This window comes from Gopherus flavomarginatus, chromosome 12 (assembly GCF_025201925.1).
Source record: "Gopherus flavomarginatus isolate rGopFla2 chromosome 12, rGopFla2.mat.asm, whole genome shotgun sequence".
Taxonomy (NCBI): domain Eukaryota; kingdom Metazoa; phylum Chordata; order Testudines; family Testudinidae; genus Gopherus; species Gopherus flavomarginatus.
Genome location: NC_066628.1, coordinates 37,868,229 through 37,882,513, shown reverse-complemented (window position 1 = coordinate 37,882,513; position 14,285 = coordinate 37,868,229). Strand labels below are relative to the sequence as shown.

General features: G+C 47.4%; 1 protein-coding gene across 7 annotated transcripts in view; it reads left to right on the top strand.

Annotated features, from left to right (window-relative positions):
* TMEM94 (transmembrane protein 94) overlaps nucleotides 1-14,285 on the top strand; it is a 98,269-nt gene that overhangs the window by 81,154 nt on the left and 2,830 nt on the right. For 6 of the 7 annotated variants that reach the window (XM_050920591.1, XM_050920590.1, XM_050920593.1 and 3 more), the window contains 11 exons: nucleotides 486-667; nucleotides 1,235-1,373; nucleotides 2,658-2,773; nucleotides 4,135-4,234; nucleotides 5,518-5,626; nucleotides 7,662-7,851; nucleotides 8,697-8,774; nucleotides 9,366-9,451; nucleotides 12,892-12,973; nucleotides 13,396-13,550; nucleotides 14,082-14,176. In XM_050920591.1, coding sequence (XP_050776548.1) covers nucleotides 486-667; nucleotides 1,235-1,373; nucleotides 2,658-2,773; nucleotides 4,135-4,234; nucleotides 5,518-5,626; nucleotides 7,662-7,851; nucleotides 8,697-8,774; nucleotides 9,366-9,451; nucleotides 12,892-12,973; nucleotides 13,396-13,550; nucleotides 14,082-14,176 — 1,332 coding nt within the window. The remainder of the gene's footprint in view (nucleotides 1-485; nucleotides 668-1,234; nucleotides 1,374-2,657; nucleotides 2,774-4,134; nucleotides 4,235-5,517; nucleotides 5,627-7,661; nucleotides 7,852-8,696; nucleotides 8,775-9,365; nucleotides 9,452-12,891; nucleotides 12,974-13,395; nucleotides 13,551-14,081; nucleotides 14,177-14,285) is intronic. The other variant, XM_050920594.1, reaches the window with a different exon arrangement.

Genomic DNA, 14,285 nt, shown 5'->3' with positions numbered 1-14,285 from the left:
CTGCAGCATCCCTAGAGAGAATGTGTTTGATCCAATTACATGGGATCAACTCCCCTTCAGTTTCATGGCTGTCAGCTTCCTTTAGACTTGCTGTGTTGTTTAAGCACAGTATGATGTACTTAAAATGCATATGTGTACATCATGCAGTACATATATTGTGCCCTTCCCACCTCTTTCTTGTAACTGACTAGCATCCTTTATTTTATTTTCTTCCTTCTCATGCTGTGTGTGTTTTTGTGCTGTGTGTGTTTTTGTGCTGTGTTCTTGGCTGCATGTTGGGGTATTTAAAACTCCTTTTGTGACTGTGTACATTTGGGGAAATGGGTGTCTTTCCACCTGTTCATCTGTACATGTGTGTCTGCATGTTTCTGTGCATATGGGTGCCTGTCTCCATATGGTCATGTCTCGTTATCTGTGCCCATATGTGCACGCACATGTGGGTGTTTGTGTCTCAATGTGATTGCGTGTTGTTTGCATGCCTGAAGAAGGGATCGGGGAAGTGATGGAGAAGGAGGATTGTATCCAGGCTCTGAGTGGTCAGATCTTCATGGGAATGGTCTCGTCCCAGTACCAGGCCCGACTTGACATCGTCCGCCTCATTGATGGGCTGGTCAGTGCCTGCATTCGTTTTGTCTACTTTTCCCTGGAAGATGAGCTCAAGAGCAAGGTAGGCTAATTAGATATCATTAACTTTGGCTTGAACAGAGACTGGGAATGGCTGAGTCATTACTCTACTTGAATCTGTTTCCTTATGGTAACTATCCTTACACCTCTTGTCAACTGTCTGTAATTGACCATCTCGATTATCACTACAAAAGTTTTTTTCCTGCTGCTAACAGGTCATCTGAATTAATTAGCCTCTTAGAGCTGGTATTGCATCGTGTGTGTGTGTGTGTGTGTGTGTATATACTCTTCTTATATGTTCCATTCTATGCATCCGATGAAGTGGGCTGTAGCTCAAATAAATTTGTTAGTGTCTATGGTGCCACAAGTACTCCTGTTCTTTTTATGAATACAGACTAACACGGCTGCTACTCTGAAATACATCTCTGCTGTATCCCTTTCTGAACTTGCATGGCCCTTGCCTTGAAGTTCATCCCAGTTCAAGAGTAACCGTACCCAGCTGCCTAATGGGTCTCGGTGGCATATGCTGGTCAGGGGGCATCTGTATGTATTGACCCCAAAGCACTGGTCCCTGCATCAGCTCTGTAAAATCTTGTGTGCTCTCCCTCAGGTCTTTGCTGAGAAGATGGGTCTTGAGACCGGCTGGAACTGCCACATATCCTTAACACCCAATGGAGATGTGCCCGGGTCAGAGATTCCTCCCTCCAGTCCCAGCCATGCAGGTTCTTTGCATGATGACCTGAATCAGGGTGAGAGAACTTCCCTCTGGGAAAGGTAGTTGTATGATTCAGAGGCGGGATGTGTCTGCCTGTACCTAACGAATGTGGTGTATGGTAAGCAAGATAGGATGCTCTGGTTAGGGTTTACTAACTGGCAGTGGAGTTCAGCTGTGACTCAGTGGCTTCTCACCACAGTTGCCAGTTAGGGGATGTGACTAGGTGACTCCCATTGAAGGATGAAACCAGGAATCTGGTAAGGATGACCTGTCCAGTTTATCCCTTCAGCATATGTATATAACATAGTGAAACCTGCACTAATAACCCTGAAGAAAATAGTGTGCTGCAGTCTTAGGAAGCCACTCAAATGTTCCTCACTGTTTCCAAGACAGTCCTGTTTAACCTGTACTTAACCTGCTAAAACCAGTCCTAACTTGTTAGAACTGTGAGCCCAAACCTGAATGTGTATGACTTGCGTGTGTAAGTACCATGCAGTCATGGTAATTCTGCCACTCACATGGCCGTTTAGGAATCTAACTGCTGATTTGTGCGCACACTTACTGCAGTTCCATGCACAATCATGGGAGCTGGGTGCGCACACACTTTTGTGCGCATAGCTATCATGATTGTGTACGCAATAGCCTACGGTGGAGTTGTTCATTTGCAGTTCCAATTTTTGCTACCTTGATGTAGTTGTTGAAGGAATGTTTGAGGCCACGTTAGCTGACTCAGACTTGCACTATGGGGCTAAAATAGCAATGAAAGTGTTCCTACTTGGACTGGAGATTGGGCTTCAGAACCTGATGAGGGGCTGGGCCTCCAAGCCAGAGCAGGAATGGCTACACTGCTATTTTTAGCCTCATAGTGCAAGCTCGAGTCACTTGACCTGGGCTCTGAGACTCAATGCCACAGGGTTTGGTTTTTTTTGCAATGTTGGACTTATCCTGTGGGTCTGTCTCTGGACTGCAAGTTGCTCTTCTTCCTCACTTTAGATGTGTTTTCTCCAGCCTCTCCCCAGAAGACAGTGTGAGCAGGGAGAAAGGCAGCAGAGCCAGAAGAGCTATCATGTATCAAAAGATTAAAGAGACTAGGCTCATGCATCTGCCTCTGAGCAGATTAGTCATTTAAAAATCTTATTTTAAGAGACAGTTGAGTGGGATCTGACTGCAACTAACCTAGAAAATCAGGGCTTATGTTTCCAGGCTTCCACAGTTCCACGTGAAGGTGCTGTGTGTGTTGCGGGGGCACATGGCTGGAAATGGTGCAGTGTAGACAGGGCTGTGCTTATTTTTACCACTGTCTTTCTCTCTGCTTCAGTCTCTCGAGATGATGTGGAGGGCCTGCTGCTGATGGAAGAGGAAGGGCACTTGGATCTCATCAGCTTTCAGCCAACAGACAGCGATATCCCCAGCTTCTTGGAGGACTGCAACAGGGTGAGTGTATCTTTCGTTCTCCACGCCACACTGACTCTCTGGTTAAGAGCAACACCTCGGTGCTTTCCAGGAGCACCACCCTCATGTAAGCCTTCTAATTGGTTCATATTGTGTCTCTTGATTCTTTCCAGCTTGACATCAAGGACCCGCACAACCCCCAGCACTAAGTAGTTCAGTTTTGCCCCTTTGCAAGCTCTCCTTCCTTCTTCCCATGAGAAGGTTTAAGAGTACTTGGTGATTAAGGAGTTGAGATGATCATATACAGAACTGCCCAGGAGGATGTGAGGAGAAACGAGGCTTCTCTCTTTCCATCTGGATTCCCTACCCTTCCTCCTCCAAGTGCATATGTGTGTGTGTAGGGAGGGGAGTGGGGGGGTGGTCTGTGCTGGCAGAAAACACTTCTCCCCTCCCCCGATCTTGGGCTGCAGCAGGCTTTGTCAGAGCAGATCAATGACTGGGAAATGCTACTCTTCTGCAGCAGCAGACCTGATGGCTCACATAAGTCTGGGAGATAGCACGTAGCTTCTACTGGCCTCACAGAGACACAAATTTAAAACCACTCCAGTAGGCGACTATTTAGAAAAAGAAAAATTCTCTCTTAAATTTCAGCTGGGTTGCAGATGAAATGCCTCTCCCTTCTGCTCACACCCGCCCTCCCCCGCCCCCCCCCCCCCCACACACACACACACTAGGAGACAGCAGAGAGTCACAAAAAGCCTGGCCTTCAGACAGGCAAAAACTCACTGTATCCCCTTCCTCCCCCTGGAGCTATTCCCCTTCATTCCTTTTTTCATGTTCATTTCTCCCTCCCGGTCCATCAGACAACCTCTCTCTCTCTCGCTCATCCCTGACCTGTCTCTCCCCCTTGTGGGGCAGCGCTTGTGCAAAGTGGTCTCTTTTGCCCAGGAAGGCTAGCTGCAGCAGCCGGGCTAGTCTGACATCCCCTCTTGATTCAGTTGGTTGTCCTGGGCTGGTGTTCCAGGTTGAATTGAAGGATTCAATCTCTTCCTAATGCAATGTCTGAACTAGTGTTCTGGCTGGATGGTCAAGCACTAGTTAAATCCCTAATCACTGTTGGGTCATGCTGCATCTGCAAAGGGCAAATAGTTAATCATGGGGGAGAGCATGGGCCAATGGCATGTGAATTGCAAAGTAATGCTTCAGCAGGAGCCTTGTTTTACACTCTCTTAGGAAAGCCAAGCTCTCTCTACAGTGGACAGCAACTTAGGCCCAATCCTGCAAACACAGGAATCTCGCCCCACAGAGATTTGAGTGCAGGAGTGGGGGGGCTGTAATGACCACCTTGGTATTAATTTACAATTTTCTCCTGCCACCTTAATCTTTTTCTTCTTTCCCTACAGGCCAAACTTCCTCGAGGGATCCACCAGGTCAGACCTCACCTGCAGAACATTGACAATGTGCCTTTGCTGGTGCCCCTCTTTACGGATTGCACCTCAGAGAGTAAGTGACTGCTGGGCTGTGCCTGTCTCACATATCAGCTGCCAAACATCTTTTCCAGATAGTTGCTGTGGGTCATGAGAGCATGGAGGGGTGGGGAGACCCTGCAGCAAACTGGGAGGGGGATTCTGGGTGGATGAGCCTCCATAGCAATCTTATGTGCTGAGGGCCTGATCCTGTTCCCTTCTGAAATCAATGGGAGTTTTACCATTAACTTGCTATAGTGAGCACAACCCATAAGAAACTCCCCCTGCTGTTAGCTTTAATAGAGTTACAGAAATGAGCATCTACAACACTGCTGCTCATTACTTAATAATAAGTGTTAGTAACCTGCAGAGAAATTTGGAGGCTTTGATCTCCGCTTGCAGTGATCATTTGCTTACCTGGATCAGAAATCACTTCCTAGAAGTCATTTCCTACTATGGCAGTGGTATTAGCGGACTACCTGACTGCCATGAGCTTTCTGCATGACTTTGTTTATATCATTTCCCCTCTCAGTACCTTAGTTCCTTCATCTGTAAAATGGGGATAATGCTCCTTGTGAATGTGGGTAAAGTGACTCAGTCTTGCATGATTTAAGGGGGAAATCCTTATTTTAAATTATTTCCCAGACATTTTTTAACAAGGCCTTTGTGCTCTGCAGCCAAGTCCATGTTAATTGCAAGCTCAAGGGACAGTGCCCCATGCAGAGGAGCAAAGGTTCAAATGGCTCTGGATCAAAATTCCACCCCTTCCCTCCATGGGCAGGTGCATAGGGTACCAGGAGAGCAGTTATTTCTTTCCAAAGGCATAGACTGAGCTAGGACTGGATTGCATACATGTGTCCTGAAGTGGCAAGAACATTTAGTGAAGTGAGAGGATGATTTTTGCCTTCCCTTTATCGGAGGCTAGATCATAAAGCTTTCTGGTGGGGGAACACAGTGTGGGAAGAAGAGGGGTTTGTGTGGACAGTTAAAATAAAGCTTCTGAGATCTGTTCTGGAGGGTCTGTTCTTGATGTTGGTTTATAATGCATTGGGGAATTCCTAGTAAATGTGAAGGACAATATCTTTTAACCTTGGATCATATATTTTTAAGGTCAGAAAGCTGATGGGCTTAGCCTTTGTTATCTGAAGGACTCAGTTCCAAAGAGCAGTCTTGAGGTGTATTGATCTGGTAACCTTTAACAGGTTTAACTGTTTGTCTCCAGAAATGAAATCAGAGTGAGAGGAGATTTAAATGCTGCTGTGCCAGTGTTTGTATATGCTACGGTAAGGTATTAAATCTCCCTTTGTCATTCTCTCCCAGCCATGTGCGAGATGATCAAGATCATGCAGGAGTATGGAGAGGTGACCTGCTGTCTGGGGAGCTCTGCCAACCTGCGGAACAGCTGCCTCTTCCTGCAGAGTGACATCAGGTGGGAAAGCCAAGTCTGGACTCCTCAAACTGGCTGGTTGCTGCATGTGTGAGGAAATAGCGGTTTGCACTGCTCACAGTTGGCATATTTCTTTAGCACCAGCCTTTTTTTTTTTCTTCTATGAGAGGTTTTTGAAACCACCTATCTTTGGGTGGGGTGATTGCTTATGTCGCCTGGCAACGATACTAATCAATTTAGTAGTGTAGCTTAGTTTGTGGGAATAAATTATTCGGAAGGGGAGTTGGACCCACCGTTTTAAAGGTATGTGTGGAAAGCACCTGATCTGCACTATGCAAGTCAGGCTTGTCTGTGCAAATTTCCATACTTGTGCACTTGGGAGATGTATGCTTACTTTTGCACATGGGTTTTACAAAGAACTGGGTGGCTTTCTGTGTAAATGCTGCAAACATAGATGCATGTGCTCAGCTATGTGTCTGCATATAAATGTTCTATCTAAATCAAGGCCAGATTTCCGTGTGTTCCAGAGGATATGCACATGTTAAGTATTTGTTAGAGATCAAAGGGATACTTTTTAAAAAGAGCCTAAAGGACTTAGGAGCAACCTTTTTTTAAAAACTACAAATACAGGGTAAAATTGATTACAACTGTTTGAAAAATAATAACGTACTGTGACAGAGTTCCTCTTCTACCTTAGTGGGTCCTGTGCTTATTGGCAGATTTGCTCACCTCAGTGATCTCCCCCACAGTCTGGATCAACTCCTCCTGTGTCTGATCAGGAGTTGGGAGGTTTGGGGGGAACTCGGGCTCGCCCTCTACTCTGGGTTCCAGCCCAGGGCCCTATGGATTTGCAGCTGTCTATAGTGCCTCTTGTAACAGCTATGTGACAGCTACACCTCCCTGGGCTACTTCCCCAAGGCCTCCTCCAAATACCTTCTTTATCCTCACCACAGGACCTTCCTCCTGGTGTCTGATAACGCTTGTACTCCTTAATCCTCCAGCAGCACACCCTCTCACTCTCTGCTCCTTGTGTCTCTTGCTCCCAGCTCCTCACACGCACTTCTTCTCCTCTGACTCCTCCCCATCTGACTGGAGAGAGCTCCTTTAAAAACCCAGGTGCCCTGATTAGCCTGCCTTAATTGGCTGCAGGTGTTCTAATCAGCCTGTCTGCCTTAATTGGTTCTAGCTAGTTCCTGACTACTCTAGTGCAGACCCTGCTCTGGTCACTCAGGGAACAGAAAACTACTCACCCAGTGACCAGTATATTTGCCCTACCAGACTGGCCTGGGTCTGTCACAGTACCTTGTTTTTATATCAATTTTCTTGCCTCACCAATTCCTTATATGCACATGCCATGATGTCTCCTAGGTAAAATTACAACATTTTATCTACTCCTTTGTTTTAGTAAACTTGTTAAACCTGTGAGAGGCGTTTTTGGCAGTAATGTATCGGTATTACTAGCTGTCTGCTTTGCCCAGATCATGTTGGACATTTATAGTATCAAAGATCATTTCAAGGAGTACATTGTGCATCACTTGCACATTTTGCAGCCCATTGCATTACCAATGAATAAATGGGTATTACTTCTTGCACTGTTGAATAAAAGATTGACCAAAGATTCCTAGAGCGTCAGGCTTAGTGTGTTAGACTGCATTTGTCATTGGCTGAGCTGCCTCTCATCATAATGAGTCAGATCAATTGTAGACTGAGGCCAAGATGTTTCAGAGGTGATGAGTGACCTTGGGTCATCACATGAGACACCATCAAAGAGCCTGATTTTCAGAAAGTGCTGGACACCCATCTCTTACAAACCTGGGCCCTCGGATTGGGCCCCCAGAAATGAGGCACCCAAAATCTTTAGTCACTTCTGAAAATCTTGGTGTTAATTGAAAGCTGGTGGGATTTGCTCCTAAATCCGTTGGGCACTTTCAAAACTCTCACAGGGAGCCATAGGTGATGTATCTACAACATGTGTAATGTGTGAATATACATGTTATGTACTTGATCTTTAGTATGCACATGGTTTTCTCCGCATGCGGTGGTGCCTTGCCTTACCATTGCACTGTTGTCTATGCAGCATAGCATTGGATCCACTCTATCCGTCCCGCTGCTCCTGGGAGACTTTTGGCTATGCCACAAGCACTAACATGACACAAGTCTCAGATGACCTAACGCCCCTGCAGCTCTCAGGCCAGCTCAACAGCTTGCCCTGCTCCTTATCCTTCCACCAGGAAGAGAGCATCAGTATCATCCGACTTATAGAACAGGTGAGTCTGCTGCATTCCCCCTTTGGTTCACCAACAGTCTGTCTATCCATCCAAAACCACAGGCTGACTGTACAGATCTCCAGTCCTAATAATCCTACCTGTCTGTCACAAAGAGCAAAGCAGGAGTCTTATGTGGCCATTTTAGCAGTGGTGAGGCCTCCCATTCAGCTTCTTTGGCCCCTTTGTGAACTACATCCATTGCACTCTCTGCTGATACCCAGCTGCCCTTTGCATGGCCAGCATTGAGGAGATATTATTCTATCTGACTTCTCCCTTTCCAGTGAAGCATGTCAGACATAAGAGAGCCAGGCAGTCAGCATGAGAATGTCTCAGTAAATAGTCTTGTGTCTATGGTGAGACCTCGAAGTGAGTTCTCTGACAGGTGTAAAAGTTTTGCTACTCAAAGATGCAGCAGGACAATGGGAGGAGGGAGTGCGTTTTGGCACCAGGATCCTGACTTTAGTAAAATGGGTAAGGAATGTGCCTATGGAGGTCTCCAGGCAGAAAAGCATTTACTGTAAAGTTAGCATTAAACCTAGAAAGGCAAAGATGTTTGGAGAGGTTCAGCTCCGGGCTTAATTCTGCACCTACACCCCTACCATCGTCTACAGCTGGGCTGGAGACCCTCTCCCTTGCCCCACACCAAGTTTAACTCCTCTCCTCTCCTCTCCCACTCTCCTCATATGGGCCAGAGATTCTGCCTCAACCACCCAAAATATTTCCTGCGAGGTCCAGCTCATCGCTGCGTGGATGTTCCATGCAAAGTGGGTATAAGCTACCCTTGGGCTCCTTGCAGCAGGTACCCTCCAAGTGATTGCCCTGTGGGGGCTTGTGCTTCCTTGCAGGCGAGGCATGCAACATACGGGATCCGCAAGTGTTTCCTCTTCTTGTTGCAGTGCCAGCTGACTCTGGTGGTCATTCAGGTGAGCCCCCCACCCTTGCGGGGCTTAGGGGAGGAAAGCTGGAGGTATGTGAGGATGTAGCCCAACTGGGATGGGCCAGCCCTGGAAGGGGGTGGGGTTTGGCATTCTCCAGGGTTTATACAACTCTTATGGTTGGGATCCTGTGTATCCAGTACACTTGTTTCAGTTACACCCATTGCTGATTGAACATAATCCTATTAATGAACACTCTTTGATGGAGGGCAGTTACTATGCTATCCATGATCAGACTCTGTTTGCCTCCTGGCCTAGACTGCCCTTCTGCTTAGGCAGGGTTTTAACTAGCCTCCTTCAGGGAATGTTCTTTGGCCCCCTCTTGCCCTGGGTTGTAGCCTGGGGATTTGGGTAGGCACTGCTGTTCCCGGAGAAGGCCGTCTCTAGCCTCTGCCACCAAGCAGTCCAGAGCAGCAGGCAGGGCTTTGCAGCGCATCTCCAAAGCAATCCAGATTCTCTAGTAGCCAGCCTGTCCCTGCGCCTGCTGGGGTGGGGCACAGGGAGAAGCAGGTGAGGGTGTGGTTGCTCTCCCAGTCCTGTTGCTGATCATGCCTTTCTATGTGGGGGTTCTTTGTTCAGTTCCTGTCCTGCCTGGTGCAGCTGCCACCCATTCTGAGCACCACGGACATCTTATGGCTCTCCTGTTTCTGTTACCCGCTGCTAAGGTGAGTGAGATGAGGGCATCTCCCTGGATAATTTTCCCTTTACTGTGGCTTTGCCATCTGCAAAATGGGGCTAATATCTGCCAGTGCCTCTCGGGGACATTGCGAGGGCTAACTGATGTCTGTAAAGGGCTGTGAGCTCCTTGGCTGAAAGGAGCAATGTTGAGAGATGAATGCTTGTCTGTGGCTTGGCTTCGTTAGCCCTGCCCTTTGTTACAGAGCCCTTGTAACTAGTTTCCCCAGATGTTCACCTCAACCTGCTATCATACATGAAAACTGCAAATGGCCTTGTCCATCCCAGGATTTCCCGTGTGCTGGGGACGGCATGTTGGTTAGCGTGGTAAGGGCACGCCTTTCCTCTTAGTGTGGCTCCATGCAGAGAGCAGTGGTGCTCATCTCGTGGAGCTGAAGGAGCGGCCTTTGGGGAGAGTTGGAGCTGTAAGGTTCCAGAGAGCTGTTCTGGCACTACGCTTGGACGTTTAGTGTCACAGTGTCACCAGGACATGAGGTCACACATTGATATGATAGTGTGGGGGTCAGGAAATTGTGGTACGGCTGTCTGCTGTGCGGCTGTGACTCTGCAGTGACAATGCTGCTCTGGCAGGGGATGGGATTGATGATCTAAGGGGTGCTTTATTCATCTCTGGCTTCAATGACTCTTTAAATGTGCCTCTCTCCTCTTGTGCTCCTGGGTACTGCAAGGGGATGAGGGATGTTTCTCCTTCTTTCTCTTGCTCCTGTGAGCGAGGAGGCAAGAGGATGTGTTTGTTCTTTATTTCTCCAAGTACCCCTCCTTGCTGGTAGAGGGCAGGGAGATTTTGCCTCTTCCAAAGTCCTTACAGCTTCCCTGGTGGCTGGGAAGGTTGGAGCTGCGCTCTGTGTGGAGAACACTCATGATCAGGCACAGCCAGAGGGGCTGCAGCTTGAGTATCCCTGATATGACCATTCAGAGTGGTAGCCTTGTTAGTCTGTATCAGCAAAAAGAACGAGGAGTACTTGTGGCACCTTCGAGACTAAAAATTTATTTGGGCATAAGCTTTTGTGGACTAAAACCCACTTCATCCGATGCATGCAGTGGAAAATAAAATAGGAAGATGTATATACCCAGAGAACATGAAAAAATGGGTGTGGCCATACCAACTCTAACAAGACTAATCAATTAAGGTGGACTGTTATCAGCAGGAGGAAAAAACCTTTTGTGGTGATAATCAGGATGGCCCATTTCAAACAGTTGACAAAGTGGTATGAGTAACAATAGGGGGAAAATTAGCATGGGGAAATAGTTTTTACTTTGTGTAATGACCCATCCACTCCCAGTCTTTATTCAAGCCTAATTTAATGGTGTCCATTTGTAAATTAACTCCAGTTCTGCCGTTTCTTGTTGGAGTCTGTTTTTGAAGTTTTTTTGTTGGAGAATTGTGACTTTTAGGTCTGTAATTGAGTGACCAGGAAGATTGAAGTGTTCTCCGACTGGTTTTTGAATGTTATAATTCTTGACATCTGATTTGTGTCCATTTATTCTGTTGCATAGAGATTGTCTGGTTCGGCCAATGTACATGGCAGAGGGGCATTGCTGGCACATGATGGCATATGTCACATTGGTAGATGTGCAGGTGAACGAGACTCTGATGGTGTGACTGATGTGATTAGGTCCTATGATGGTGTCCCTTGAATAGATATACGGACAGAGTTGGCAACGGGCTTTGTTGCAAGGATAGGTTCTTGGGTTAGTGGTTTTGGTGTGCGGTTGCTGGTGAGTATTTGCTTCAGGTTGGGGGGCTGTCTGTAAGTGAGGACTGGCCTGTCTCCCAAGATCTGTGAGAGTGAGGGATTGTCCTTAAGGATAGGTTGTAGATCCTTGATGATGTGCTGGAGAGGTTTTAGTTGGGGGCTGAAGGTGACGGCTAGTGGCGTTCTGTTACTTTCTTTGTTGGGCCTATCCTGGAGTAGGTGACTTCTGGGTATTCTTCTGGCTCTGTCAATCTGTTTCTTCTCTTCAGCAAGTGGGTATTGTAGTTTTAAGAATGCTTGATAGAGATCTTGTAGGTGTTTGTCTGTGTCTGAGGGATTGGACCAAATGTGGTTGTATCTTAGAGCTTGGCTGTAGACAGTGGATCGTGTGGTGTGGTCTGGATGGAAGCTAGAGGCATGTAGGTAAGTATAGCTGTCAGTAGGTTTCCAGTATAGGGTGGTGGTTATGTGACCATCACTTATTAGCACTGTAGTGTTCAGGAAGTGGATCTCTTCTGTGGACTGGTCCAGGCTGAGGTTGATGGTGGGATGGAAATTGTTGAAATCATAGTGGAATTCCTCAAGGGCTTCTTTTCCATGGGTCCAGATGATGAAGATGTTATCAATGTGGCGCAAGTAGAGTAGGGGCATTAGAGGTCGAGAGCTGAGAAGCGTTGTTCTAAGTCAGCCATAAAAATATTTGGCATACTATGGGGCCTTGCGGGTACCCATAGCAGTGCTACTGACCTGAAGGTATATATTGTCCCCAAATATGAAATAGTTGTGGGTGAGGACAAAGTCACAAAATTCAGCCACCAAGTTTACCGTGACGTTATTGGGGATACTGTTCCTGACGGCTTGTAGTCCATCTTTGTGTGGAATGTTGGTGTAGAGGGCTTCTACATCCCTAGTGGCCAGGATGGTGTTTTCTAGAAGATCACCAATGGATTGTAGTTTCCTCAGAAAGTCAGTGGTGTCTCAAAGATAGCTAGGAGTGCTGGTAGCGTAGGGCCTGAGGAGAGAGTCTACATAGCCAGACAATCCTGCTGTCAGGGTGCCAATGCCTGAAATACCCCTGCTCGGGGTATTTCCCATACTAATATTTCCCCTACTGTTACTCACACCTTCTTGTCAACTGTTTGAAATGGGCCATCCTGATTATCACCACAAAAGGTTTTTTTCTCCTGCTGATAATAGCCCACCTTAATTGATTAGTCTTGTTAGAGTTGGTATTGCAATACCCATTTTTTCATGTTCTCTGTGTGTATATATATCTTCCTACTGTATTTTCCACTGCATGCCTCCGATGAAGTGGGATTTAGTCCACGAAAGCTTATGCCCAAATAAATTTGTTAGTCTCGAAGGTGCCATAAGTACTTCTCGTTCTTTTTGCTGAGATGACCATGTGTCCTAGTCACTCACCTGGAGGTTAGCTTACCTCTTGCCATTTGAACCTTCCACTTCCTGGATTGCTTGGCATATAGGGCTAAGAAAATACAAGTATATTGTCAGAGCACTTTGAGTTTAGCAAACCAAATGATGCTGTGGAAATGCCCTTTGCATGACTGGGGCCCTAGCCAAGGTTTTCCATGATAATGCTAGAAGCAGTGAGATTTGCTTCTCCGTTAGTTCAGATGCTATGGCTGTTGTTTTGGATGATGCGATGTGTGGTTGGAGACGCCATCGGGACTAACCTCTGTCTGTTTCCCCAGTGTCTCTCTTCTAGGCAAGCCCCCCCACAGCTCCGTCATGTCCATGGCAACTGGGAAAAATTTAACCGCCATTCCTAAAAAGGTAGGATGCGTGTTGGATGGGAACAGCCTGCACTTCCCATCCAAGGTTATCTAGGACGGAGCCGTCATGGGGGCTCATGTGCTTTCCAGCTGCCCTGTTTGCACATTCTGTCCCATTGACTTAGCTCACATCATCGCCATCCTTTGATGGTGACAGGATGAAGGGCAGCCCGGGCAGCCAGTGTCCCTTTTGGGGCTGCCAATGTCTTGGCTGGGTCCTGGCGATGCAGCCACTTGCTGCTGTCATCGAGGCTGGGGCACGGAGATCCTTGCTCCAGATCAAGCTCTTGAGTCTATTGTAGTGTCCCAGGAGCAGGAGAGACTGTAGAAAGCTGGGAGGAAAGGCTGAAATGGAGTAAATGCCTCTGATTCCAGGCCAGTTTCCTGAATGACTGACTGGCTTTTGCTGCGCTCTGTTTGCAGACTCAGCATTACTTCCTGCTCTGCTTCCTGCTGAAATTCAGCCTGACCATCTGCTCCTGCCTTGTCTGCTTTGGGTTCACGCTGCACGAGTCCTGCAAAGGGATGAACACCACCAGCCTCAACCTCAGCGCCTGCTCCTCCATCATGGTGTACAGGTGAGGAACAGACCCTGCCATCCTTCTCCAACTCCTTGCATTCCCTATGCTCCATCTTCGTTTTTCTCTGGGCTGCTTCCCCTCTCTTACTTATGGACCCATGTTGCTGGAGCAGCCTCTCAGGTAGTGTACCTCAAACCCACTTCCTCCAAATAGCCCCCAAACCCTACCAGGTTCTGTCTCACTATCATTGAAGCCTAGACTGTAAGTTCTCTGGGGCAGACTGCTGCCGGCGTGTTTTACCTGCTGTGTGGCCTGATGTATTCTGAAGCTATCTAAATCCTGCTGGTGCAGTGTGATCCTGGGCTTCCTGCCTCTGATTCTTAGAACTCCCACTCCAGCCCTTGTGCTCCCTGTGTCCTGCATTGGGAAGGGGCGGTCTCTTACCTCTTTCCCCCAGGGCTCCAGGAGGAGGAGCCCATCCCTGTACTGTGCTTGGGGAGCTGAGGCAGCCTGAATCATTAAGCACACCTGTGTCTTTTTAAGTTTTGTCTGAAGCAGTGACTCTCAGTGATCAATTTAATTTCCCAGCAATGCTGAAGGTGCCCCTGACTGGTTTGGAAAGTTTTCCAATGCTCTCCTCTTAGCGCAGAAGCTCACAGCTGGTCTGATTGTTTTGCACACTGGTAAGTCTCTATTTCCAGTGGATTTGGGTCTCTGTACTATGGGGACTGTATGCTTCTTTGGCTTGTATTAGCAGGAGTGTTGTAAGCAAGACGCGACAAGTAATTCTTC